Source organism: Brienomyrus brachyistius, unplaced genomic scaffold (genome assembly GCF_023856365.1).
Source record: "Brienomyrus brachyistius isolate T26 unplaced genomic scaffold, BBRACH_0.4 scaffold75, whole genome shotgun sequence".
NCBI lineage: Eukaryota > Metazoa > Chordata > Actinopteri > Osteoglossiformes > Mormyridae > Brienomyrus > Brienomyrus brachyistius.
Window position 1 is genome coordinate 961763 of NW_026042350.1, and position 27838 is coordinate 989600.

Sequence of the window (27838 nt, forward strand, 5' to 3'; positions counted from 1 at the left end):
ATCGCAGCGCGAGCCAGTGGCGTTAGAGAGAGACGGCCGCGTGCCCGGTCCCACGACGCCGAGCGGATTTGAGAGAAAAAACTATGAGCATCTGAGATAAAAAATGAGTATGAGAGAGAAACGGAGATATAGAGAGAGAGAGAGAGAGAGAGACAGAGAGAGAGAGACAGAGAGAGAGAGAGCTCCCATTCTGGGATTCTTCTTAACGTCAGATCTCACAATCACGCAGGTTCCATACGTTTCAGCGAAAGGCATGCCGAACTGCAAGCAACCGACGTGATGGTATAACAGACGGAACTCAGACCATGGACGGCTCTCAGACGCATCCTTAAAGATGGATGAGTTCTGAAGCCCTTAGGTTTGGCTCACGTCTGGTTCGGTAGATCGGCTCTGGTTCTTACGGTCTGAATTTTAGATGTTAAATATTGAGTACCTGACTGGGTACTGGGGCATCTCACCACACCAAATAGCACAAGTAAACGAGCACAGAAGCTGAGCAAGCATCAGCAGAGGTACTGATCCAAAAGGCCCAGGCTTCAGCTACACTGGCTTCCCCTGGGGGGGTGGGGTGACATGGGGGTGGGGGCCACATATAGCCGTGCATAGCCATCAGGGGAGCAATCATGCAGCAAACACAAGCTCATGCTGCCTTCAGGTCTCAGATTTCCACCTTCAGGCTCGGCCCTGCAGCCATCACATTTGGACCCATATCCTACCATATGCTCCCCCCACACCAAGCAATACTAGACCCACCCACCCACACACGTGCGCACCTCGTAGTAACCCACATGCCAGGCCTTAAAAAATACACACATTAACCCGCGCTAACCCACATATGCCAACTTGTAGTGACTCATATGCCTGCCTTTACTAACCCACACAGTATGCGGTACTAACCCACACACAATACAGTACCATTCCATACACCGTAAGGTACTAACCTGTACACCCTATGGCAGTGATTCTCCACCAACCCCTGGGAGAATCCCAGTCAGTCCACATTTTGGTTCAGCACATCTGAACCAAACAATCAAGCAATCGAGAGCCACAACCTACAGCTGTGCTGGGAGCTGTGAGGGAACAAAAATGTGGACCGTCTGGGGGTGCTTGAAGATTGGATTGAGAAACAGCTCCATATGGAATTAACCCACACGCCATACAGAGCTGATCCAACCATAAATAATACGCACAGTAGTCAAATACAGTATGGCAGTGGTTCTTAAAGTCGGTCCTCGGGACCCACTGACCTGCTTGTTTTCCAGCTATCCCTGCCCCACACACAAATCCCAGCTGTCTTTCAGCTTCTGATTACCTGGATCAGGTGTGTTCAGTCAACCAGCAGTGTGTAGGGCAGGGATAGCTGGAAAACAAGCAGGGCAGTGGGTCCCGAGGACCGAGTTTGAGAACCACTGCAGTATGGAAGCAACCCAGCCAGAATACGGTACCAACGCAAATATAATACGCAATACGGTACTAACCCACACACGGTAGGGTGAAAACGAAAATGCCATAAGGTAGTACACGCCATATAGTACTAACCCACAAGCCATATGGTACTATCTCAAACCCCACATGGTACAGCAGTAGCCCAGCAGTACTCATGAAGGTTCTCAGTAAGCCCTCGTGATGAGTTTGCGTTAATGGCTCAAATGGAGGCTGAGAGCACACTCACGCAGAGATGAGAGCGCCCCTCTTTCACACCCTTTACAACCTCTTTAAATTAAAAGACACGGAAATGACACGTCTAACCGACTCACGGCATTCCCGTGGCAAATGGAGCCTTACCACCACCAGGTGGGGTGGAGGGGGGTTGGAGACGGGTTCCGAGTTAACAGAGCGGCCGGGGGACTCACGGCGGAGAAGTTCTGCGGGCCACATGGTTCGCCACGGAATTTGCAGTAGAGCAGCATGTCGTCCAGCTGGTGACCCAGCCGGTCCATGAACTCCAAGATGGTGCCCTCGAAGTGCCGGGGCGGCAGGAAGAGGCGGAAGTCAGAGAGCTTCCGGAACCAGGCCAGCCGCTCGTCGTGCAGCAGGTCCACTACCATGGGCCGCGTGGTCCGGTTGGCCAGCAGGAGGCCCAGCCAGTGTCCGGCGAAGTACAGGTCACTCTTGGAGAGGTGCTGGAAGCGCACCGGGTTGTTGTTGCACACGGTGACAGCAGGGAACGGCAGCTCCTTGGCCCACTCCATGTGCACCTTGGTATAGGTGGGGAAGGAGAGCCAGTGCAGGAGACGGTTGGAGGACCAGGAGAGGAGCAGCCCCAGGGAGGCGCACAGCGCCAGGAGCCAGAAGGCGCGGCGGCCCAGGGAGGCCCCGGCGGAGCAGACCTGCCGCAGGCCGTGCAGCCTTGTCCTGGACAGCAGGGCTGGTGGCCCACTTCCTGGGCGACGCGGGCGGCGACGGCGCCTCCCCCCGGAGGGGGCGCCCGGCTCGCCGCCATGCCCCTCCTGTGCCATGGCTGCCCGCAGAGCACCTAGTGCAGCGGCGACGGCGTCATCCCTCAGCCAGGCCTGCGGGTCGGGGGCCCACATGAATCTCTGGGGGGCCCCGATGTCCGGCACGCCCCCTTGCCCACAGACCGCCCCCCCCGACACATTCACACCCCCAAACTCCCCCTGATCAACAAGCTTCCACAGACAAAAGGGTTTCGATTCCGGGAGCTCCGCGTCCTCCGCCCCCCCCCTCTCGGTCCTCTTTTCCAAAGGGGGGTCCGCGGTGGCCTCACATGTCCAGGAGGAGAAGCCCCCCCTTCGCCCGGGAGGGAAACCTCAGCCTGGGGCTCCCAGCTGCTCCTGCTCTCGCCGCGGAGCGAGAGTGGTGTGTCAAGCAGAGTAAGAGCGAGAGATAAGAGGGGGATAGAGAGAGAGAGAGAGAGAGAGAGAGAGAATAAAACAGGGAAAGGGAGCAGACTGAGAAGGCAGATCCAGTCACAGGGCAGGGGAGCAAGAATAATACTCCCCCCCCCCCACGAGCCCCGGCAAAGTCCCCCTGCTGGCCGGCTGCTCAGGGTCCCGTGTTCTGAGTTCCAGCCCGCTGGACCCGTGGATCAGCCCCCAGTGCCAGGAGGACCTGGATCCCGAGCCACATTCACGCTGGCGGCGGTAACTGGAGCCTCTGCGCCTCGCTGACCACCCCCCCTCCTCTGCCTGTCCTCTCGGCTAATCAGCGCCGGCTTTTCATTCAGATCCGCTCAGCGACACTTCCTCCTCCTTCTGTTTATCACTGCCACCCCTCCCACCCCCACCTCTTTACCCAAGAGCCCCCGAGGCAACAGACGGTGCCCTCTCCTCGGGGCGGCCAGGAACTATCCCCCCAACAGGAAGGAGAACCTTGTGTGTGTGTGTTTGCACGCTCACTCGCTCGTGCCAGTCAGTCGACCTGCTACCAGCGGGAAACTCGTCCCAAACCGTCCGGACTGCCGCACTCTCTCTGTCCTTCTCCCCAGTTCCCCTGTCTTGAGTTCCGCTGCTCGTCCTCTTGTTCCTTTTATTTATTTTTTTGTTTTCTAAAAATATCCTCAGAGTGCTCGCTGTCACGACGGTTCTGCTCAGCACAGCCGCAGCCGGACTCCCCCAGTCACCCCCCCCCCCACCCCAACAGCTGCTGCGATCCCCCCGCCTCTTCAGGGAGCGTATCGCTGTAGTCCGTCCGCTCCCTCCCTCCTCCCCGACCCACGCGGGCTCTCCGTCCTCACGCCGAGCCGTGGCTCCGAGCGCCGCTGGATCAGAATCCGCCCGTGAGGAGCGTCGGAGGAAAAGACCCTCAATCCGGCCGCGGCAAGTTAGCGCGTCTCTGCCCCGCGCCAGACTGGCACCCTGTCAGGCAGCAAGCGAGTGAAAGAGAGAGAGCGAGTGGGAGAGAGGGAGAGAGAGAGAGAGAGAGAGGCTGCATTCCCTCTTGGACTTTCTCTCCATCTCATATCTCCCTCCACCCCCCACCCCCGCCCTGCTCTCTCTTACGCACACACACACACACACACACACACACACACACACACGCACAGTTTGGGCATAATGTGAGCTCAGCGTTTTAATTTCTATCAGTTATTCAAGGCGCACACCTCGGAAACAGATAACCAGACTTTAGGGAAATTAAGATGAGAAGAGAGAGGGATTGTTTGGGTTTTGGAGGGGGGGGAGAAATTAGAGTGATTAACTGGCAGTTATCTCAAGGAAATCAGCACAAGCCAGTGTTTGGCAATTTCAATTATGGCAATATAAATAATTATGACGTGTTGCACCCAGACATCGCCAGCTAACTTCGGCGGGAAGGGCTTTTCCAAGGGCTACGGTTGCGGTTTTGTGTTACGGGTAACCATTTGTGACATTTGTCACATTTCTGTATTCTTCTTCCCCTGAAGAACGTGACAACATCGAAACAGGCACTTGAAGGAGAAGCGACAACTGGGGTTGTCAGTTTTTTTTAACCACATTTCCCTTCTTCCTAAATAATAAGACAGGCTGAACAAACATATAGACTGTGAGAAGAACACTAAACCAACTCAGCTCAATGGCGCAGAACTGCGTGTTGCAGTACTGCGTGCACACAGAGCATGGAGAATCCGTCATTCCATAACCTGCATAAACGTTTGATTAAAACCATTCCAGATGGCTATTCTTGTTCTTGGGGGCAATTATGTATCTTGTCTCTCTATTAAATAGCTGCCAATAATTTAAAGGCCAACAAACTTAACTTTTCATTAACAGGTCTTTCAAAGTTAATTTGCTTATCTGACATTTCACTGCAGGGACCCGGATCGCGATTTTCAGTGTCATGTCAGCCTGCTCAGTGATATTTATTTCAGTCATTTGCATTTAGTCACCTTCTTCAAGGGAACGGTGGAAGTTTTGTTCCGATTCGGTCACCCAACTGTTGTATTTCATATCCACCATCTGTTGCAGAGAACGCATCGCGGTTATAAAAAAATCTATGTGTCTTTCACATATGGGTCTATGTTTGAGTTGTACTTCTTGGGATCAGGAGAGAAAAGCTATAAAGGGGACTTTCACAAGGCAGGTAAGAATAATTTTTTCCATCCCCTCCTGCAAGTGCTTTCTGCCACACTGATTTTCCAACTATTATGAACGACGAACATCATCTCACTGTGCCGACTGTCATAACGAACCTTCTGATTGGTTCCTGGCTGGACACGCCCTCTGACACACCTGCCGCAATACAAAAAAAAAAAAAAAAAAAAAAAAAGACCTACAGTCATATTATGGGAAAAACTAAGTGCCCGGGTGCTGCTGCGGAGCGGCGAGGCCGTCGGCGAGGAGAAAGCACCCCTGAGGTCGAATCAACATAAATATGCGATTAGCAGCCAATTAGCAAACGTAATTAGCAGTCAACGGGGCAGCAGATAAGGATGAATGGCGAAACTCCGCCCCCCCCGCTGAGCTTTCAATGGTAAAAAGGGACTTGGGGGGGGGGGGGGGGGTTGAATGCAAGGAGGGGGGACAGATTAAAAATTCCCCCAAGCCCAAATTCATGAAACCCCAGCAGCAGACGTGAGAAACATTCTAAGGGCGGAAGGGCCCCTCTTGTGCAGGATAATAGCATATCCCTGGTCCTCCAAGCGACACCACAAGGTACTGTAAGGGCTAAAGTCGAAGGGAAAAAATGTAAAAAACCCCCCCAGAGTCCGGCTCCTTTGATGCGAGGGCCAGCCCGCTCCACATGGCCTGACGAAAAAGGGCAGTTATTTTTTTCAAAACCTAAATGTAAATCTCTCAAGGGGCTGAACCTGACTGTACTAAGATATACAGAAGGCAGGGAGGAGACACGACGACAGCCTGAAGCCCAACCGACGCCCAGAAACAGGAAACGCCACCTTCGGCAAACAATCGATTTCCCCAATCTTTTCTTTAAATAAGATTTTTTTCCCCCCTCCATCCTGGTGCCGTCGTCTGGCAGACATGTCGCCTGCGGGCCGGAGTTGTCATTCCAGGGACGTGAAATTCCCAAGCGAACTGGCAGGCCAGCCGGTCCGGACGCTGAGGAAATGGTTTTTACAGCAGAAATCCCATCCAGGTGCTTTTTATAGGTCTGCCGTGATTTGGGTGGGGGTGGGCTGGAGGGGGGGGGGTGTCTGTAGGAGAGCTCAGGAGAGAGCCCCTGGAGCACATTTGGACATTTCTGGAGGACAGGAAGTCCAGAATGTCCTGATTGGACTCAACTATCTCCCATGTCCTCGTTATGACACACTCGTTAAGACACTCGTTAAGACACACTCGTTAAGACACAGGCTGAGAAAACGTGTAGCTCACGTTCTCCCACGTCTCTGAGAGAGCAGCTCTGACTATACCTCAGAAGAATTTAAAAATACATCTACACACCACAGTGGTTCCCCCTCTCTCTCCGTCTCTCTCTCGCTCTCCTTCTATAATCCATGGGCACGGTTCCCTGCTGCTGTGTGCCTTTCCCCTGCTGCTTTGGTTAATGACCCGCCGCGCTCTCCAGGCTGGTTTCCCACCGCTTTCCGGACACGTCCGTCAGCTTTCGGGGACGTTGTCGCAGCCCGAGCCTCCACAGCCCGTACATATGAAGCAGTCCTTCGTTCGGTACGCCCTGACTCTCGCACTTGTTTGTTTTCCACAGATTCTGAAATGCTAGTGGCAAATCTTGGAAGAGGGTAGTGGGTCTGAGAAGTGTAAAGTCAAAGACCAGCAAGACTGCTTGAAGAAGACCCCCCCCCCCACCCCCGACAAGGAGAAACTCCTCAATTATGCATGAGGGCACATTCGCTTTTCTGAGAAGTGCACGGCACAGGTCAGCTTGCCCGGACTCACCCGTTCCTAGTCTATGCCACTGGGAAACAACAGAAGTTACAGTACTAGCCAGTGCCAATGTTCCTTGTTATACGACTAGACCAGTCAACACCAGCAATTACCGTCTTCGGCAGTGATGTAGTATCTTACTGGCAGAGGGCACTGAATGGTATAGCGCAGCGGTCGGCAACCTTTTTAAAGCCATTTTTTAAATATCTGAACCAAGATTTACAACGAGACGCAATGGGTAGAGAAGGCGGTTTGAGATACGGTTTTTGAATGTGTATATGTGCATTTAACACAAAAAGTTCAAGTACAGTCGAACCTCGTTACTACGTACCCCGGATACAACGTTTTCACCTTTTCAACGTACAGGTTTCTGTATTATTCCAATAGCAGCCATTGTTTACAGCGTACACCCTTACAGCGTAAACTTCGATACAACATCCAAATTTCTAGAGAAAATACGAAAACTAACCATCGTTACACAGGGACGGATTATGGGTTGTGTGGGCCCCTGGGCAAAACGTTCGCGAGGGCCCCCCCCCCCACCACCACAACCACCACAATTCAAGGGCCCTTGGCAGCCAAACGCCCTCCCTATAGGGTCAGGGGCCCTTGTAGGCAGAGGATCAAAGAATGTAGGCCCTCTAAAATAGACAAACGAAAATACATTGTTGATAAGCGTTGCAAATTGTTTTGGGCTAGGGGCCCCACGGGCCCCCTGCACCCCAAGGGCCCCTGGGCAGCGGCCCCGCTGGCCCGGTCCGTAATCCATCCCTGTCGTTACAACGTATAGCGCTCTCCTCGCCCACCACAACTTGTGTCGCTACATCTACCTGTACTGTATCTACCTGATCTTCGCCCGACAATGCACATTTGTCTATTGCGTTGTAACTTCCCGCGTTAAATGAGTTGCCTTGACCGATCGTTACTGGACTGCGTAGTAATGGCTTGTTAAGTGCTGTGTGCGTATTCTTTGTTTATTAAACCTTATGAAATACCGGTCATGCTGGTAATTGTGAATTCAGAATAATAATGGAAGTATGGGATTTTATGATTTAATTTGACAAATATTTCATTAATATTTTCAGGCCAAATGCTAATTTGCAGTCACAACTCAGCTGCCTATAATAGGCCTATGTAAATGGGAGAAAATATAATAATTTTTACGAAGACCTGGGAAGGCGTGGTGACAATTTACTACAAAAGGTATACGAAAGAATTAGGAATCCCAATAAACGTTGAAGCGTACATCCAATCTCCGGTACTAAAGTAAACTCCGTACCATTTGACTGGAGACGTACTCTCGTCGCACAGAATGACTTCGAGGAAGATGTGAATGATGCCGCTAAAACATCACAGAAGCGCGCGATGGATTGCCTCATTCACATATAGCTAAAGAAATATCTAAATGAAAAATGAAATATTAACCCATAAATAATTTCTTAACATAATTATGATAATACTTTCGTAAAGACAGGAAAACGTGAACGCAGCTATCGTTAAGAGAAGAGCCGCAGTCACGTGGTCAAGGAGCCGCAGGTTGCCGACTCCTGGTATAGCGTTACCAGACAGAGCGGGCAAAAATCACTTAATCAGGCGATTGTAAATATTCATACAAAAAGCTGTGGGAAATCACCATACCTCTCCCAGAGCTGCTCGCTGGTGGCCTGCATTCGCTACACGAATAAATTATCCCCAGAGAAAAACGAAGCAGCTAACCGAGCCAGATAATGCTTGCCGTTTATACCTGGCCGGCATTACTAGGGAAGGGATCTCACCCACCTTTACACACAGCCTGCACGGTGCCACATTAATCAGTCATTTTTAATAATTTGTTACATGAATCCTGATCATCCCTAATTGCAGAATATTCTGTATGATTTAGGCAAGGCGCACACACACATTTGTATTCATATCTTTGTGGGGACTCGACATACATTGCTATGAGAAAAACCCTAACCCTACCAATGACAACCTTAACCCCTATTCAGCCCTCAACTCAACAAGTCTCATCTCATTCTAGTCGTGATTATGTTCCACATCTGCCACCTTGTATTTATAATGATTACCTTTTGTTTCTTTATCATTCCTTTGTAAAGCGCTCTTCAGTTCAAGAAAAGCGCTATATCCGTTAAATTTGCCGTTGTCGTCAAGTCATAATTGCATAAAGTAAAAGCTCAAATGTTTCGCCTGCGTGCTGAAATACTATCTTTATAGTTTAGTCTCTACTGTCAGGCTGTGCCCCACAACTTTGATTTTTTTTCAATAGCAAAACAATAGGGCTACACAAACGCCACCTCCTCTGTGTCCTGCATGCTTATCGGTCATCCAGATAATCAATCTCATTAAGGAGAGATTGATCGTGTGGACCGAGAGCCCGCGGCTTTGGGCACAGCCCCTATGATTTTTTTTACAAATGCCCCAACTTGACTATACCGTTGCCACGGCAAAGGAACATACAGTGTTACAATGGAATAAAATAAAGTTACATATTTACATACAATATATTCATATTTTACATTTATACCGCCGATCCTTTACTTTCCATATGTCAAGAAAATATGCCATTCTCTATAACCTTATTATTCTGCTCATTTAATTATTCATACTGGGGTGCGCATTCTGACACGGACAGCAGCGGTTAGGGTAAATAGATTTCATTATTTATTTTTTCTTTATTCTCATTCTCTTCTTATCTTTTTAAGTTTCAGCCGAACATAGCAGCAAGTAAACATCTCAAGTGGAAGTTTAATAATCACTAATGCTCTTGAACAAAAAGCCTTAACTGAATTTTCTTCTTGCACAAATGACAGCAATGTTTTACCTGAGCCCAATAAAAAATACACCATTGTACATTTTCAGTGCATATACCGGTTTTTAATGTCATTCTCTCCTCCCCGACCATTTCAGGGGAAATTTCCCACTTTAATTAAAAGTAACTGATGATGAATACCTTCTTGAAAGTATCTACATTAGGCAAGGCTGGAAAAACAAAGTGTACCTTTGATTACTACAAGAGTCTCATTTTTTTTTTGTTTGGGAAAGAATGGGAAGAACAGTGATAGTTAATTATGTTAAATGATAATGGAGGAATGTGAAAACATGACTTGCGTTAGCATGATAAATGTTGACACGCTTTAATCAAACATTGATCAAAAGACCTTGGGCGGCAACATGAAGGATGCCGTTAAAGGCATTCACATTAATTCAAATCAAGAAAAAGAAAAGAACTGTATTTTAACTCCGCGAATTAGCAATTCGGTGCTACTGACAGACTTCACAGGGTCAACTGCAGCACAAAGAGGAATCACGTAAAATATTATTACAGACCGCAGCCCCCATTACCGAAGCTGTACAATCACAGCACATTAGCGTGAGTTCATTTTCGGTTAATAAAGCCGGCTTAGATGTTCAGAGCTAATGTTCACCAGAAATAAACAAACTAATACGCAAGTGCACGTTCACGACCCTTCGCCCCACGGCGCTACACGATGCTGATTGCGCTAATGGGAACTAGCGGCTAAGGTGGGAGACGATTTCCGAGCTAAATTCCAACTGCTCTCCAAATTGCTAACTGCTGGCAGTCTTTGGAACGCCACTTCACTAAAACAGCGTTCTTTGTATAGTATATCTGAATTGTATATCCCAAACAATTCCTGCATACAACCCCAGCCGTACCTCTTCATATTCTTGCTCTCTTTCACTGGCTGCGCATCAGTTAATACTAATGACGTCCTCATTAAGCCTCTGATTGGCTAGAGTAGGTGCCCTAATGGAGGAACACGATAAATGCGTGGAACAAAGGGGATGGCTCAGGACCACACCTGTCAATTTGGCAATTATAGTTTTTAATTGCTGATCTGAGTCACACGGCAACCAACCCTAGGAAATAATATGCAACGGACTGGCCTCACCGCAACAATGGTATGAACATGCGCTGCAATAAGAGGTGCAGTAGGGGCATGGATACCAGGCAGATTCAGAGGCCCCGGTAGGGGCCCTTAAATACATAAAGTTATGTAACACTGGGGCCCAAGGTGACATTTTGTCTCAGAATTTCTAGCTACAGCCCTGACTGCAATGCACCTCAAATCCATACGTCTTTTGCTGCAAGACATATTAGTTGCATGCACAGTGTCTAATGCTACTGTAGGCTGCTGGTTCAAGTCTCAGGAGAGAGCTGCAGTACCCTCAAGCAAAGGACTTAACCTGAAATGTTCCACTGAAATGTCAAGGTCTACAAATGAGCCACTTTAGGCTGGAAAGCACCTTTGAGCAACTAGATGTTACATCCAGTCCTGCCTGCGAGATCTCATAGGCGGCGGCAGTGCGGCGAGCTCTGATTTACACCGAGTAGAAGCTGCACCATTTGCTCTAAATGTTTTTTCCTGGAACGAGCTGGCTGGGGTGAAAGTAAGACAGCCGTTCCTGTGAATTCTCATGATCTAGGAAGCGATGCCCCACCAGCCGCGTGCTAATTCAGACAGTAGCACAGGACCACAGACGAATACATCAGACACACGACGGTTGGGGGGGGGGGGGGGGGGGGGAATAATCACATGAAGACCAACCTGTAGTGAAGGCAGCAAGTATTAATAGCGGCCAAGCTCTCTAGCGGGGGCTCACAGAGAATGCCGCGCTGTTCTCGGCCCATAGCCTAACGAAGCCACAGCAAACGTCTGTGGTACGGCATAGCCAGTTAGGGGCCTCAGATCCCACCCTAACTATGCAGCTGGGGCCCTGAGCAAAACCCTTAAACCACAATTGCTCTAGGGATGGTCTGAGCTGCCTCTCTCAAACACGTACGCTACGTTGGATAAAAGCATCTGCAGGGCAACTACAGATTGTCCCCAACATACAACTGGGGTTCCGTCCTGACAGGTAGGCTGTATGTTGGAACTGGCATATATACGGTATACTCTCGCCTAACATGAAAAAATTGTTTTTTGAAGCCTGGGAACCTTAGTTATTTATGTAACACGTTACCTAATTCTGCAATTAAAAAGTATGAAAAACATTTTACTTTAACCTTATTGAAACAGAGCAATAAACCAGAAGTCAGTGTCTTCCGTACATCACCAGTCCACTCTGCTGTCTCTCATCACTAACACTGTGTTCCTCCTGTCAGGTAGGGACTGTGTGCCAGTATTCTGGGGCGTGGAGCGGTGCCTGAATACATACCTTTCTCCTTAAACCCCCCCCCTTGTATTTTTGCTCCACTGGCAGAAGCCAACAGACGTTTTAGACGCTTTTTAGACATTTTTATACATGATTCTGTACTTTATATCATTATTACCATTAATTAATTACTCCATATACCGTGGCAACTATCGTATGGCACCTAGCATACTAGGTAAGGTAGTACTGTATGGTGTATGGTCATGCAATGTTTTTTTTACATACATTTACTTATTATTATTTTTAAATGAGGGTAGACTCAGGGACAGTCTGTAAATATATATATAAATAAATATATATATAAAGACACATACCTCCCTACCCCACAATATTCCTCAGGGTAATTTATGGTTGGCCGAATATGACATCCAGCACACATATGTTCCGGGCCTCCCTCTGTTGTCATGGCTGATGGAGAATGTTCCAGGTGGTGCGTCAGGCAACGAAGTGAATGAACGGGATGAGGTTTGGAAAACGTACAGTGGCAGAGGGGTGCAGACATATCCACTAAGACAGATTGCGGATACAGGCACTCTTTGGCGAATAATTATTTTTCTTTTACCAATTTACCTTAAATAGCTAATTTCTTTCACCAAATGCCAGACGGTACCGTAGAGGACAGGTAATTACCGTTGCTTCAAAATGCAAGAAAGTGTCATACTGCTTCTCCATATCTCGACACGGTTCCTGACAACTTACTCTTCCTCAAAATAGTAGAGGTTTTTTTGCCTCGAACCTGAGGAATCAAGCCCATCAAAAATCAATACAGGGAGTCTCAAATCTTTTCAAAGTCGTAAGGCTGAAAGCTTTTTAAGCCGGGCAAACTCATCACGAAGAAATCAAAACTGCAGCAAGCAAACCCACTGATTCCATCACTTAGGCGGTAATCACCTCCTTCTCCGAAGCCGTTAATCGGGCGGTTGCCATGCCAACAGGAATCAAAAATCAGGAAGCTGATCATTCAGGGATCCCCGCTTGATCAGCTTTTATATTACCGCTCGCGTTGCAGAAGGTGCTCCATTCATACGAGGCTCACGTTCTAGAAGCTAAATGCATATTCCAGAATGTCACATTCAAGCAAAAATTCTGCTGGCCTAAAAAAAAAAAAAAGCCGACAGATTTGTGTTGACTCATATTACATAATTTGAAAAAAAAAGTACTTAATACAGCATTATTGTAAAACTGCACATTTTCGACTGAACTGGTTGTACTGTATTCTTTATATCGACACTGTAGCTCGGCGGTGGGTACAGAACACAACAGTAGGGATGTAAAGACAAATCGTGATGAAATGAGATCTGTATTGTCAGAATCGGTTATAATAGGTCTCAGGGGGCAAAATCCTCTGTAAAGACACTCCTGTGTGCAGACTGTGTGATCTCACACTCATGTACTGCAGGTAGACATGCAAAAGGGCAGAGACAGGGGAAGGGTCTTTAACATTCAGAAAGGCAGTGCTACTGCGCCCCATTTTTGCAGTGATAAAGCGTCATTCTTTTTTCCAGCAATGGTCAGGACTCTGACGCAGCCAACTAGCTAACTAAGTAGACAGAAATGCTCGTCCTAGAGATGCCCGATATGTAGGTTAACATTCCGACATCGGCTGATATTCGTTAAAAATCAAGATATCAGTTGTTGTATTGATGGATATTAAAGCCTTAGCCGCTAACTTTGAATCCTGATAAGGACACAACTACGAAAACAGTTGGGATCACTGCATTGGACGGATTTTCCCGAGGACGAGGAATTCCGTTGGCTTTTTCGCCACAAGTCCCAAAGTACCAGTCTGTGACACGCTTACAATTCATTATCAAATCCGGCCCGCTGATCAATCTTTCATTTTCCGCAGAATAAGAAACACAGTCTATCATTCTGTGAATATGCCTTACAAGCCCCCCCACCACCTTTTTGGGAAATGCCTTAGAGGTTACCTGGTCAATTGGTATCGGTTTAGACATCAGAAACCAAAAAATTAGCATAACCGTGATGCCGTAGGCAAAAGCCACGAAGATCCTGCTTCCAGCCTTCAACGGATATTTCGTCTGCTTTGATTTTTTTTTTTGGACTTCCACTTTGCATATTTATACTGATGAATATTCAGTGAAGAGGCTGCACTTCACCCCTCACAGGACTTGATCTGGCAACCCTTCTGACAGGAAGTACTTAACCGCTCCGCTCGTACCCGACTTAAAGTGTGACTGATTGGCTGATCCCTACCTCTGGTATTTCCTCAGGTTGCGGGGGCGGCGTCAGCAGCCGGGCTGCGTTAGCCCACGTTTCCGGTGCTTTCCTCCGATTCTGCAGATCCACAGATCATTCTGGGGGGGTCAGGCTGCATTAGCGGTCGGAGGGACGCGCATTCCCGCGGCTGGCTTGCAGCCACCGCCGCCATAAATTCCCACCGGTCGTCAGCAGTCTTGTCAGGCCCTTCTGACATCATTGATGCTTAACCTACCGATTTACACCGGCCCCCAAAAGGCAGCCTCCCCTTCCCCACCTGCCGCAGAATGCCTGCAGGAAAATCCCTCGCCGCATCTACCGCCCAACGCACCTTGCGTCACAACCTCGATTACACCAGGCCTTCAAAGGATTGCGCATTACATATTTTAATGTATCATAAATTCCAGAGTTTCATGGTGCTATTTGATGGAGTCTTTGGCCTTGAGCTTTGATCCCACATTTCCTTGCAAACCCTAACAAGGGAGAATCAACCAAGAGCGAACCGAACAAGGAAAATTGGAACTAGGGAAGGGAAGACAAGTAACCCGGCTTAGCGAACAATCCACAAATTTCCAATAAGATAACAAAGGTGATTTATCGGCCCAAATAATGTGACAGACCACTGTCACGTATTTTGACAAACGTCACACAAACCCAGCTGTGAAAGCTCCAACCAAAGGATAGAACTCCATTTCCCCGAGCACAATGCAGCGCCTTTAAGACAAATGCATCTCTCTTCCTCTTCAGTCTATATTCACCTCTTGAAACAATATAACAATTTTGGGAAATGAAGAAAAGATGGAATAATTTCCTCCAAAAAAAAAGCACTTTAGGGCTGTCAGTGTGTTGCGGAATCTCTAGCATTTCTAACTTAATGGAAATCGTCTAGTCATTCATCTTTGCACGAAAGGAGAAATCATTAAATAAATTATAGGCAGCTTCAGTTCGGCCAATTGCCGTAGGCTAACAGGGATGAGTGCGGTGGGCTGTGAAGACGTGACGCTTAGAGGTCCATCGAGCAGCCGAGGATGAAATAATGGCTTCCTTCAGGGGTCACGGAAAACCTGTAAGAGACTGATGAGTTCTCACGAAAATGAGTGACATTTCAAACGTGCCTGGACTGACTGGAGAGGCTGGGATCAGGATAATATGAGGCCTGGATGGAGGAGCACCGCTGTACCCCAGCGACAAGTGGCACTCTCGTTCATCAGGTCAACATGCCCGGCTATGCAGCTCAGTCGGCTAAACCTCTATGTCTGTGAGCAAACGGTTGCCAGGTCGAGCAGAATGGTCACATGGTCTGTAAAGTTGCCCTATTGTATTTCAAGTGTGTCATCAAAAAAAGACACTTGCAATCACTATTGCAGCCCACTCCAGCTGAGAGAATCCCCCCCCCCCCCAGAAAACACACAGCTACAGACAGAGATGAATCATTGGACTAATGGGGTTACTGGGACTGTTCTGTGTACCATGTTGTCATACTGATGACATCACCTTTTCCCATTTTCAACCAATTATTACCAAAAGATAGAAGGAGAAAAAAAATCTACAGATGGAAAAATGTCAGCTAACCAGTAGGGGGAATAATATGTATCCATTATAAAAATCTGTAATTTACAGCGATTTCAGTACAACTAACCGGTGACAAAGATCATCCCCACTTTCTAAGAGTAAAGTGTACTCATGCGTTTTTTTGTGGATCTATACAGCAAATTGTCTTTAAGCATGTGGTGACTATTACTGTGTTCAGACCGATTTGTCTGACTTAGATCATTCTGTTATCTAATGGCAGCTACAAAACTGCATGACGGAGTATTGACCCCCTTGACCACCTGAACCAACAATTATTTGATTACAAACTCCCACTGTCTCCTTTCCTGCCCACTTGAGTTTTGGCCTTCCTACAGTATATATATATAGCAATTTTTGTTGTCGTGTCGGATATTGTGGCTCCGATGCGATATTCTGAGGTATGTTCTGATGACACCATGTGGGACAGTCCAACAGCAAACTGCTATCGGATCAGGGTAGCTCACAGACTGCAATTTTGAACGGTTCCTGCAGCAGAAACAGGCCACAGAGCAATCGACGGTGTAAAGCAATTCTGCCGTCTAGTCCTTTTTGTCTGAGCCCATTGTGAGTCATGTAAACAACATAACAGAAACCGATAATTTTTCATTCAGCCTGGCCATAAGCTTTGTTGTTATTGGTGACTCTGAATAGGTGTTTTGTATTCAGAATTGACTGGCCGAATCTGAAATCTACAGCAGAGGCAACCTCAGCAACTCTGCTAAAGTCAGTCATGCAGACTCACAGTACTCAGTTATGGTCACCCTATATTACTGCCCCCTACTGGACAGGGACAATAGTTACATTAACTTCTTTAGCTGATGCTTTTCTCCAAGACAAGGTCAGGCCGTATTGCTATAGCAACTGGGGTTAAGAGCCCCAATCAAGGGCCCAACAGTGACATCATTCTGCCAGCCACGGTATCTGAACCGGTGACCTTCTGATCACGGATGCTAACATGCAGTCCTAACCCACAGAGCCACACACATTTACTGAAGTGATGATTTAATGATATTTAATGATTAATCCATTAATGGGGGGGGGGGGGGGGGCTGCAGAGAGGCTAATGCAGATACCTCATACCCCCACAGTTGGTGGGTTCAAATCCCACCTCTCTTCCGTTTATATGAAGGGTTTGCATGTTCTCCCTGCCACAGCTCAGAAGTAGTTCGGCTGATTAATGTCTCCAAACTGTGTAGCGAGTGTGAGCGGCTGTGACCCGCAGTGCTGTGCCTGTGACCTAATTCGACGGCATCAGTCATCAGACGTTGCCGTGGTAACAGATCTCCGGCTCTGCCGTGGAGCAGTTCTTTGACAGCTGTTAGGCAGGTACATGTACATGTGTAATCGCCACGGTAACCACGGGAGATTAGGCCCCCACTTTGGTTGCAATATAATAAAACATATTCCTGCGCTAACAAAAAAAATATTCAGGGAAAAGAGAAAGAGATTACAGGTGTTACGAGCATCATTACCAGTGCCTTTGTAGACACTAATTAATTCAAACTGCACTTAGCATCCAAGGAAGATATATGCATCATTCGGGAAGAACGCAGCATGATAGAGACACCTCCTCCGAAATGGCCCCACCCCACGTAGAGAGTTCTTTTACTTGATAGAGAGAACAAGTAAGGGAGTGCTAATGTGTTTTCATTCATTTGCAGTCAGAATACATCAATCAAAAGAATTATATAAAAAAAATAATAATAATCTTATTGGCTAACATGAGAAAGGGGGAGGGGAATCAAAAATACCGGCCAATCATTAGGGTCCATTCTCCAAATCATGAATTAAATAAACATAATAAGAAAAAACACAATAACAGAGAGAAATTTACATTCGCATCATTTGTCTCGACTTGCCGTAAATACTAATAAGCTGCCTTCTGTTTACAGTTCATTACGTAGAAGTCTGTCATGAGAGGCAAAACATCTATTTCTGCAGGCAACCTCTGGCATCAAATTCATATCATCTCAACACGTACTGCTAAGACAAATGCAAATTGCCTGCTGCTTTAACATATGCAGATGAGAGGATATAGATTAATTTACTTGGAGGGGGCGATGAGTCACCTATCATGTGACAGAGGCACTGGAGGAGAGGGGGGTAGGAAAGAAGGAAATAAGTTTGGAACGAGGTGAGAGATTTATGTCGAGAACGGATCGCGGCCTCATGTACTTCTGGCCACCAGCTGCAGCGTTAAATGGTTGTACATGATCACCAGGATCTGAGGATACCTGTAAATAAGAGTATGACACGTTTGCTTTTACGTAATGACAATGGGGGGGCAGGAAGCAAGACAGGCATGCAAACCAGATGGGGTGCAGGTTCAGATCCCAGCAGTGCTGTGGCGGTGGTGCAGTGTGTCCTTCTGTGGTTTGTTATGCTACGCCTGCAGGTCATAGGTTCACAGGCCAGAGAGTGACTGTACTGTCGGACCCGTAAGCCAGGCTCTTAAATCGCCAGTTACTCCAGGGGCGTCGCTACGCGTAATCCTGCGTTTTCAAAAATATACAGCTCTGGAAAAAATTAGGAGACTGCAGCACTCATTTCTCAATTTATGGGAATGCACCGGTGTAAAATATATACTTTTTTTTGCGAACTGCAGCCTGGCTCTTCCCAGCTTCTCATTAATGAAGGGCTTCTTCCTTGCTTTATGGGTCTTCAGTCCTGCTTCTAGGAGCCTGATACGAACTGTCCTAGCAGTGCACTTCACACCAATTTAATGTTTCCCAATCCTTTTTGAAGGCCACTTGAGGTCATCCGATGAGGTATCACTGGAAGCCTTTTCATGAGGCACTGCCGGATAAGTTGACAGTCACCTCTGGCATTAGAAAGTTCCTTCCTCCGTCTACCTGGCTGGTTTCTGGTGGTTCCCAGTGTCTCCTGCTTCACCTTATTCTTCTGTACTGCTGTCTTAGGAACATTGAGCCTGGAAGCAGCCTGCTGTGCAGTGTAGCTTTCTGCCAGCAGAACCAGGATTAAACCAGGATTCACAAATACAGATTTAAAAAAAATACAGAGCAGTCTCCATTGTGATTTTCTCCAGAGCTGTATGTTGCTTAGGGTAAAGGTGTCTGTGAAATAAAATCAGATGTAAACAGTACTATCTAGCATGGTTTTTGAGCAAAGACGGTTAGGTATGCAACATAAAAACCCTAATTTCTCTGTGAAATTACTAGCTTCCTTTTTCAGTGGTCACCTTTACGAGAGAAACAGCTCTGATCTCGCTTATATGAGGCGAACCTCATATGAAACGAAGAGGAGTTTTAATGGTTAAATTGCACGCGTGTCATGTGACCAGGTGCAGGCTGCCAATGGCAGTTGTGCTTGAGCCCAACGATCAGTGACATCTGCAACGGAATGATGTCATTCCGTCAGGCGCTTCCTCGTCCAACAGCGAGGTTGGACATTGCCAGGCAAGAAGGCGTGCTGTATGAGGATCGCGTCCAGCTGTTCCTCTGATGAGTTGCCCCCCCCCCAGCCCCCCCGCGGTGAGGATGCGCATTTAAAAACATGAAGAGCAGGTCTTGCTACTGTAAATGTCCATGAATAAAAGATGAAGCTGAAGACGTTCCAGTCGCTCATCGAATTGACTGGAACGGATTTTCAATTTGCATCTCGTCTGAAAGCATGCAAGTGTCACTTCCAGAACGGACCCCGGCCACAAGTGATTGGTAAATTTCTGGTCAAGATTCGCCCTGATTGGCCCCAGCAGTACCTTGGAAAGGCAGAATATGCAGAGCCGGTTCCATCAAAGATGTTTCTGTTTGTCGGAGATGAAATTCAACGTGAATAGCTTTCACAGGAGCTGAATTAGCCACTCATGGCTGTTAAAATCTCTCTGACAAGCTGCAGAACAGCGACCCGGACACCAGAATTTCAAATCGCGTTTATAGATAGTCACTCAAAGGATGTCTGTCCACTGAATTGAAAAGGTCAACTTCCTTTCATTAAGGAGACTTTAAAGGTTAGGTGTGTTACATCAACAACACAACTGCTTATTGGCTTAAGAAAAAATATTCTGCAGACTATTCGCTGCCCTTATAACCCTTCACTTTCCAATGATCTTCCAGTCAATCACCTTTGGGGGTGAGGTGGCAATCAGTGTTTCTTGAGCCAAGGCACTACGTGCTTGGGTAGAGTTTATGCTTTTTTATTTATTTTTTTTTAAACTGGCAATCAGAGCCTTCATCTCATTTCACACCTGCACAGCTGCCCTTCTCCACCCAACATGGCCCGGATTCACCACCTCTGGCATCCGGCCCATTCACGCGAACCGGGACAGCTGTTACTGCGAGCCCAGATGCAGGCCATATTTTGTCTTCCAGAGATTCGAGCGGGCACCATCAGTGGGAAGTAACACGCACCCCCCCCCACCCACCCACGCTGAGACGTCTGAGCTTCACAACAAAGCCTCCGGCACAATTAGGACAACTCTGGGGGGCAGGTTCCCATCAAGAGAGAAGCCTTCCTGCGTGGCCGCTGTCGGCGATGCCAGGAAATGCACGTGACTGGATGTTTTCTTGTCATGTGCTCCCTCCCGGGTGGAAAATGCGAGAACAAACGACATCTTAATGTCTCAAACGGGGCTGCCGTTAGAGGAAAGAAATCTCACAACTTTCGAAAGATATGGCGATTGCGAACAAACCACAAGTAATTACGTACATTTTCCGCCTTGTCAGATTCTTTTTCGTTAAGTACGGATTACCCTAATGAAAACACAAAAGGGCCACAGACCATTAAAAAGGCAAAGAAGGAGCACAGATGACTGACACCGCTAACAAGACCCTCTCTGTTCTGTCAATTTTACTGAAGATGGTGATACGGATATGTTTTCCCCTTGAGGGCACTTGTACTTAAAATCTCAAGCATGAGCCTTAGCCAGCGCCTATAACGCAGCACGGCTGCCGGCTGCTAGCGTCAACGTCAGGGCAGCCCGGTGATATTGCGGAGCCTGAAAACAGCTAAGACACATAATTCAAAATGAGGAAAGGGACTGTTTGCAGCCACTACTTTCGGACATGGGGAATGGCATGACCTGTTAGACACAGACGAAAAGCACAAACCTTTAACAAACCCTTTAAAATCATTGTCGTGGAATTCAGGAACAAACGAACGTTAGCTAAAACCACCATGGCAGTTTTACAAGCCTGTAAATTTGAAAAATTTAATTTAAGGAAGATTAAATACAACTCATAACCATCAAATGATCAGCATTATATTAAATGATAACGACCTGACATTGATTTCCACTGATAATGTAACTATGAAATTTTGATTTCCAGATCCAATAAAATGATTCTGACTATGTATTTTTTTTCTAATTACAGAACGACATCCGGATTACAAGCAGAATTTGGAATACACAGCAACAAAATACCCTCTTCCACCGACTTACAAGACCGAAAAACAAAGATCAATATAGCAGAGCATGAATTTAATCTTCATGTATCCAAAACCTTACGGCACTTTCGATGAGTTTTTAATGTGCTTGCATCAGCTGTGCCGGATTAAAGGCACTAGGCAAACAGGATCATAGAGCAGGATGTCTGGATGAGCGTGACGAAAAAAGTCAATGCTACAGTCATCACCATCTTCCAGAGCTTTCCGTAACCACCCGTCTCCATGTGACTTGCCAAATTCAGGAACGAGCTAATTTAACGGGCAAATTAATTTGAGATTTTCCAATTCTGGAATTTCTCTGAGGCTTCCAGTGATGCTTCATCCATCCATCCATCTCTCTGACAAAGCACAGTTCTGTAGTTGTGTACTCCTGGCTGGATAGCCCCACTCTACATGTATCCCAAGGCCAATAATTGTGGTTCTATTAACCAGAACCTCAATAAGAAGACCTCTAAAACGTTGTAAACTCCACGGTCGAAAAACGGTCCTTAACTTGAAACCACTCATTCAACCTTATCTTCTCACTTAAGCCCTAACATTCAATAGCAACAGCTCTTAATAGGCCACAGGTCTCCCCCGGGTCACGACAAGCTCCAGAAGCTTTCACAGATTCCCCCCCCCCCAATGGACAAATTCAGAGAAACTCAGTAAAAGCCTGACCTTGCAGTTATATTAGGTCAAGATCCCTTCCCTGGCATTAGTGTTGATGGACTAATATCAAAGTTCTCAAAATAGTTTTGCTCTGATAGGGTGAAGACTTCAAAAAAGATAAATAAAAAGCCATAAAAGACTGATAAAGAAATGTGAAAATAACCTTCAGATTCTGAATACAGCAGTGGAACAAAGCCTTATCTCCCAGTCCTTAGGAAATACATAGATCCATTTTCCAAACTGCTGGGAGCCTCGATACCACACCAGGAAACACTGGGCAAACGCAGACTCCACACGCACGCAAGCAGGGGCAGGAATCGAACGCCAGACCGTACAGGTGTGACGTGATAGTGTCACTCACTCAGCCACTTGCACTTACAGAATGCTCTTTAATAATACACCCCTGTGCAAGTTAATTGAAACAAGTTGTCCTGCAGACATGCATGCGGTGGACAGGGACCTGCTGGTTTGCACAGCCAACAGGACAGAGAGGGCGCTGAGTGGATGGACAGAGGAGGCACTGAGCCCACAGACTGGCAGGCCTGCTCGGGTGGGGTTAGAGCTGGGTGGATGGAGAGAGGAGGCACTGTGCCCACAGACTGGCAGGCCTGCTCGGGTGGGGTTAGAGCTGGGTGGATGGACAGAGGAGGCACTGTGCCCACAGACTGGCAGGCCGCCTCGGGTGGGGTTAGAGCTGGTGGTATGACTCTGCTTCTGCCATCCATGTACGTTTCAGGTGAATGCTCTCGTCGTGGGGTTTCCTCCTGGTTCTCTGGTTTCTCCCTACAGTCCAAAAGCATGCTGAGCTTATTTGGAGCTGCCAAACTCCCCATAGACCTGAATGGTGTGTGTGTCCTGTGATGGATTAGTGCCCCAATCTGGGTTATTCCCATAGAATTTTTATCAATCCACCAGGTCCTAAATACGGACCCAAGGCGATAAATATGAATTAATGTGGCTGTGATATCCTTCTTAACTGTGGTCAGTCTATCTGCGTATAGATGCGACAACTTGTTTCAATTAATTTGCACAACGGTGCATATTACTGCAACAGTGATTGCGAAAAAAATACAACACTGCAACTCACCTTTTTACCTTCAATTCGGAGAACATTTATTTCTCAAAAGCACGGAAATGACAGCCTTTGGCGTATATTGCTAACAGCGAGATGCTTTTAAGTCACTTCTGAAAAATTTCGCTTTATCTGCCTGCCACATGTAAACTTGCGTCGTCAGGGATTAAATGGCAGACTCCGTCTGAAATCCCCAACGGCAACACTGATGACTAGCGTGCCTTCCCACATTAACAAAGTAAACATCAACGGCAAGCCTCGCACTTAGGAGATTAACTCGCTAACGTGGCATAAAAAATAGCTACAGGCTTTCCCCTTTTTATCTTCCGTGAAACCCACTCCTCGCTCTCTGACCGGCGGCGGGAAATTGCATTCATGTTCTGATCGATACACATCGCAGGATATCCCTCACAGATCCCGTGTGAGTGTACAACCGACACTGAGAAATTTTGTAGTGTATAATGACTGCAGCCATAGAATAGCTTTTCTGCCCTTCACACGCGTCCGCTTCCTCCTAAGAGGCCACCGACGTCCATTTAACGATCTTTTATAAACATCCATTTACCACCAACAGGCTTGATGGGTGTCAGATAACACTGTATTGTATTAACACAGATAACACAGTATTTAGCGACGCCCTGAATGCGGATGACGTGCCATGCAGCGGCGATCCAAAGTCAATTCCCACAATGAGGTGAAGGATTAAAAATGACTTCTCGTACAGACTGGAGACAACGCTTGGAAAAGGGTATAACCGCTTTAGCTAATTCGTGCGGTTTCCTGGGGCCTTCGTCAATGGCAGCTCTGTTGAAATCATGAAGAGCTGCATTCAAAGACATCTTCTCAAATGCACTCAAGAGTAATCGATGTAGTTTCAATTTCTAAAATCCAATGTATCTGAATAACATCCCTGGTGAGATCTTTTTGAAAAATTGAGAATTGTACGTCCTTAACCCAAGAGCTAAAACAGATTTGAGTCATTTTCTGCGGTCGGGGGGAAAAAAGATAGTTCTGAAAAAACTCTGGTATAAAATATAGTTGCCATCCTAGTGGGTACCTTAGCCTAATATGTCTTCATCACCGTAACAATAAAAAAGCACTACATTTTCTCACTAAATGGACAATCCAGGGTCTTGTAATATAGGAGATAATACATAAATTCAAAGATTCATCTTTTATTTTTTATAGTTCATTGTTTAATACAGCCAAGTGGATCCATCCTTTGTTATTGCTGAAGATAACGCCACCTGCCTTAACAGACCCTATGAGGCACAAAGGACGTTCCTGCCCACGGGCTCCCAGCCCGATGTGGCATTGGTCCTTACAGCACAGGAAGGCTCCCCCCAAACGGTGAAGAGTTGACTACATTGGCCGGTCTGCGGGTGGGCCGTCCGAAACCATTACGACAAGCTAGTTGGGCAAAATGCTAATGATGGCATCTGACCAGGCCGGAAAGCGGAGAGACCATGACAGGCCGGAAAGCGGAGAGACCATGACAGGCCGGAAAGCGGAGAGACCATGACAGGCCGGAAAGCGGAGAGACCATGACAGGCCGCCAGCTGGGCCCACGGGGACGTAGCCGAAGTCCCCATTCGCTATGGAGGGGAAACTTATTACAGCAAACCAGACTCGGGTAAAAATAGCCACCTAAAGGGCTCCTGTCTGCTGTGGGAAGCTGCATTTAACTCATCTACTTTTTCCAAGAGAGATGGATATGAAATTAAAGTCATAGTATCTCCTACGTTTGCTTTTGGAGAAATCCACGCAAGGTGCATTAAAGGACGACAGAGGCAGAAGCAGCGGCATGTGCGACCGCTATTAATGTCGTTTGGACGCATTGTGAGTGAGAATTAATGCAGGGCTCTCGCCCGTTTCTCTTAGATGTAGGCTCAGCCTTTGGTGACGTTTTCAAAGCACGGAAACCGTGAGTCAGTCTAGGGGGAAAAAAAACAGGGAAATAAAGGATAATTATTCCTAAACTTCCTTTCATCCGGGTGGGCAGTGTGAAGCAGGTGGTGGAGGTACATTGCATTGAGCTTCTCTGATTCTAAGACGACATTTTTGATTTGTACATATTCATCTCTCACCAATAGGATTAGCGTTACAGTGATGAGGCCAGGGGAGGGAGCCCGACCGGATGTGAAGTTCTGGCACGGGGTCCTCGCTACTGGCTGGGCCAGAGATCCACTAGGCCGGCTTTAGAAAGCATGTGCTCAGCTCTAACGGATCACGGCGGCAGGGACGAGTGTGTCACTATACTGAGCCGTGTGTTTTACAGCTGCCTTTAACAATCCCTGGCCATTTTGGGAGGAGCTCTACACAGTCGTCATTGTCATCATGACCCGAGCAAACGGCTTTTTTATACATCGGCCTGTTCACACACCCTCCCGCACCAACTGCAGGTGCGATTTGTCCTGACATTCACATGGCAGCCACAAACCCCCTCCCCCATCTCCTCCCTGAAAAACTTCGAAGAGGCTAACTGGGAGGAGCCCTGTTGCTCAGCGACCGTCACCATGGCTTCCACAGTGACTGGGTCTCACCCTGATCGCCCTTTCCTCTGCACACCTTCATCGCAGCTTTTAAGAACCTTCAGCCACCCAAACCCTCTGAGGATGTGCTCCCGAGCAGGGAGACCCGTCCAGCACCCAGGGATTTATAAGGCAGCAAGAAAGAAAGACGATCATCGGGAAAATGATGATAATTCCGCTCCTATAATCCACCAAGGGCTGCTGCGTAATCCGAGTCACCCAGCACATGTTTTATACAAAATAACAGTGACAAATATGTACGAATCAAATCATGAACTTGACCATGCAGTTACCCATGGCGCCTTCAGGAATCTCCACCCCTCCCCCCAGGAAAATTGTGACCTGCCTTAACCCCCCCCCCCCCCCCAAAGAGCTGTCATGTCTGAGATCTAGCAGCGATGATCTCATCCCACGCGGGTGTGAAGCGTTAAAAGCAGGCAGGACTCTCTCTCCCCCCCCCCAACCAACCATATGGCCACCTCCGTGTGCTTCTTGATAGACTTAAGGCAGATGCTTTTTTTTTTTTTTTTTTTTTACAGGGGTGGGGGACATTGAGCTGTGGAGGCTGGTTACTTTACACTGAGCTGAAATTTGATGTCCCCCCCTTGCCACACATCATGGCCTTCAAACATCCAGCTTGAAAATCAAGAGGTGGGGGCACTTAGCAGCTGATTGCAGTGGGGGAGGTCTGAACACCACGCTCAGGCTGTGAAGAAGCTGACGGGTGACCTTTAATTCAGCCGCAGTGGCAATCGTTCCCCTCCTGCTAATTAGTCAGTGTCGCTCACAAGCTGTCGTCCCGGGCTTGTGCTGTGGACCTAGTTTCCCATAAGTCCTCCCTCAGATCACTGCAGTTTTTGGTCAATTGCGACCAAACCTCCTCCGGGGGGCCAGAAAATTCAGCGGAGCGCTGAGATGAATAATCACAAGCTGGCTCCGGGCCTCTGCTTATTAATCTATTAAAAATCAAGCACAGTAATTGGCAAGCAAGATGCAGAGTATTTTAATTCTTGTTCCTTTAAGAAAAGGATGGATTAATAGACAGAGATCGACCACTGATATCAAAGATGTAGGTTGTAACAATGAGGGAGGGAGGGTTAATCTGCTCTGGCAGTCTGGAAAACTTAATTTCTTTCTTTCCGCTACCCAGAGATTTAATGCCACACAGAGATCATGCAGTGGTTTGCATGGGCTGTGCAGGTACAGGTGACTGGGCTGTGCCCTACTATAGCTTTTATACCATAGTTTCTATACCATAGCTTCTAAAGTTTGTGACTAATGATCAATTTGTTGGTTTCATTTCGGGAGTGTAAATCTGAAGAGGGTTAAGATTATGTAGTGACAAGTACGATCCTTTTCCCGAAATGGTTAGACTGGTGGCTGTACAACAGGCACATAGCGGGCGCGTCTTAGACCCCGTCTCTGCCATTTTCAGTTACGGCTGCTATGCCCACGGGCATTACAAGAGTGCACACTAGAGCAATGTGTGCCCATGTGTGACGGATGGAGTCACTCAGCCTTGTCTTACAAATGAGGGGGCAGCCCCCCACAAGTGGAATTAAGCAGCATTTGAAATACAAGTGAAACACAATTTTAAATACAAGCGAAATTTAACCGAATTCACAGTTCACCTTTGTGTTTCCATATTTAGTCATTTGCACTTTCTTCATTTTATATTTGTGATTCAATGCTGGTTTTTTCCCCGCATCTGCAGACCACAATTTGCTGATCTTTGTTCTTCAATCGTGGGTATTCTATTTTTTGATTCAAGTAGTTAGATAAGACTTGGAGGCGAGGTGTTGTTTGAAGAAGCAGATTTCTCGTTTTATTAAGGTCGCCGTGGCAAAAAGTCAACCGCACGGCATAATTAAATAATTACATGAGCCTCGTTAGGGTGAGCTGAAGAAATCTGTAGCAGGTACTTTCGTAATTAAGTTTGCCGTGCGGGTTACGCTGGGGTGACTGGCATGAAAATTGAGCACATCAACCTTTAAATCTCGCAGGAAAAAAAACACCGTGCTTGGGAAACGAAAGGGCCCAACTTTGACGGTGTCTCTTTTTGAATAACGGACAAATCACTTGTATACCTGCAAATATATATAAACAGGCAGAGGATGGAGGCGATTATAGGAAACAAACGATAACGCCATGAAATGGACTGTAAAAAAGCAGAACGGTAAAACATGCCAGGGTCAATAATGACCGCAATCTCAATTAGACGTTACCGCGTTTAAACTCGTTTAAGCTCCAGCGGGCGAGGGGGGAGATGCGAGAGGAAACCACAATGCCGCGAGGCAGCGCGAGAAAATAGCAGCCTTTCATCCGTCAGCACATGTGCTCAGTGAGGGAGCGCGCGCTTTGCTCGCCCTTTACCTGCTGCCCGGTACCGGCAGCTTCCCCTCTAACCCAACCTTAAAACTTATGTGGGGTCTGGG

At 47.2% G+C, this 27838-nt stretch overlaps 1 protein-coding gene across 6 annotated transcripts in view; it reads right to left on the bottom strand.

Annotated features, from left to right (window-relative positions):
- asic2 (acid-sensing (proton-gated) ion channel 2) overlaps nucleotides 1-27838 on the bottom strand; it is a 217803-nt gene that overhangs the window by 78786 nt on the left and 111179 nt on the right. For 3 of the 6 annotated variants that reach the window (XM_049003173.1, XM_049003178.1, XM_049003179.1), the window contains exon 1: nucleotides 1854-3560. The exons of the other annotated variants lie outside the window; for them this stretch is intronic. In XM_049003173.1, coding sequence (XP_048859130.1) covers nucleotides 1854-2534 — 681 coding nt within the window. In that variant the 5' untranslated portion in view covers nucleotides 2535-3560. Of the gene's footprint in view, nucleotides 1-1853; nucleotides 3561-27838 lie in introns of those variants that run through there. 6 annotated transcript variants of the gene reach the window in all.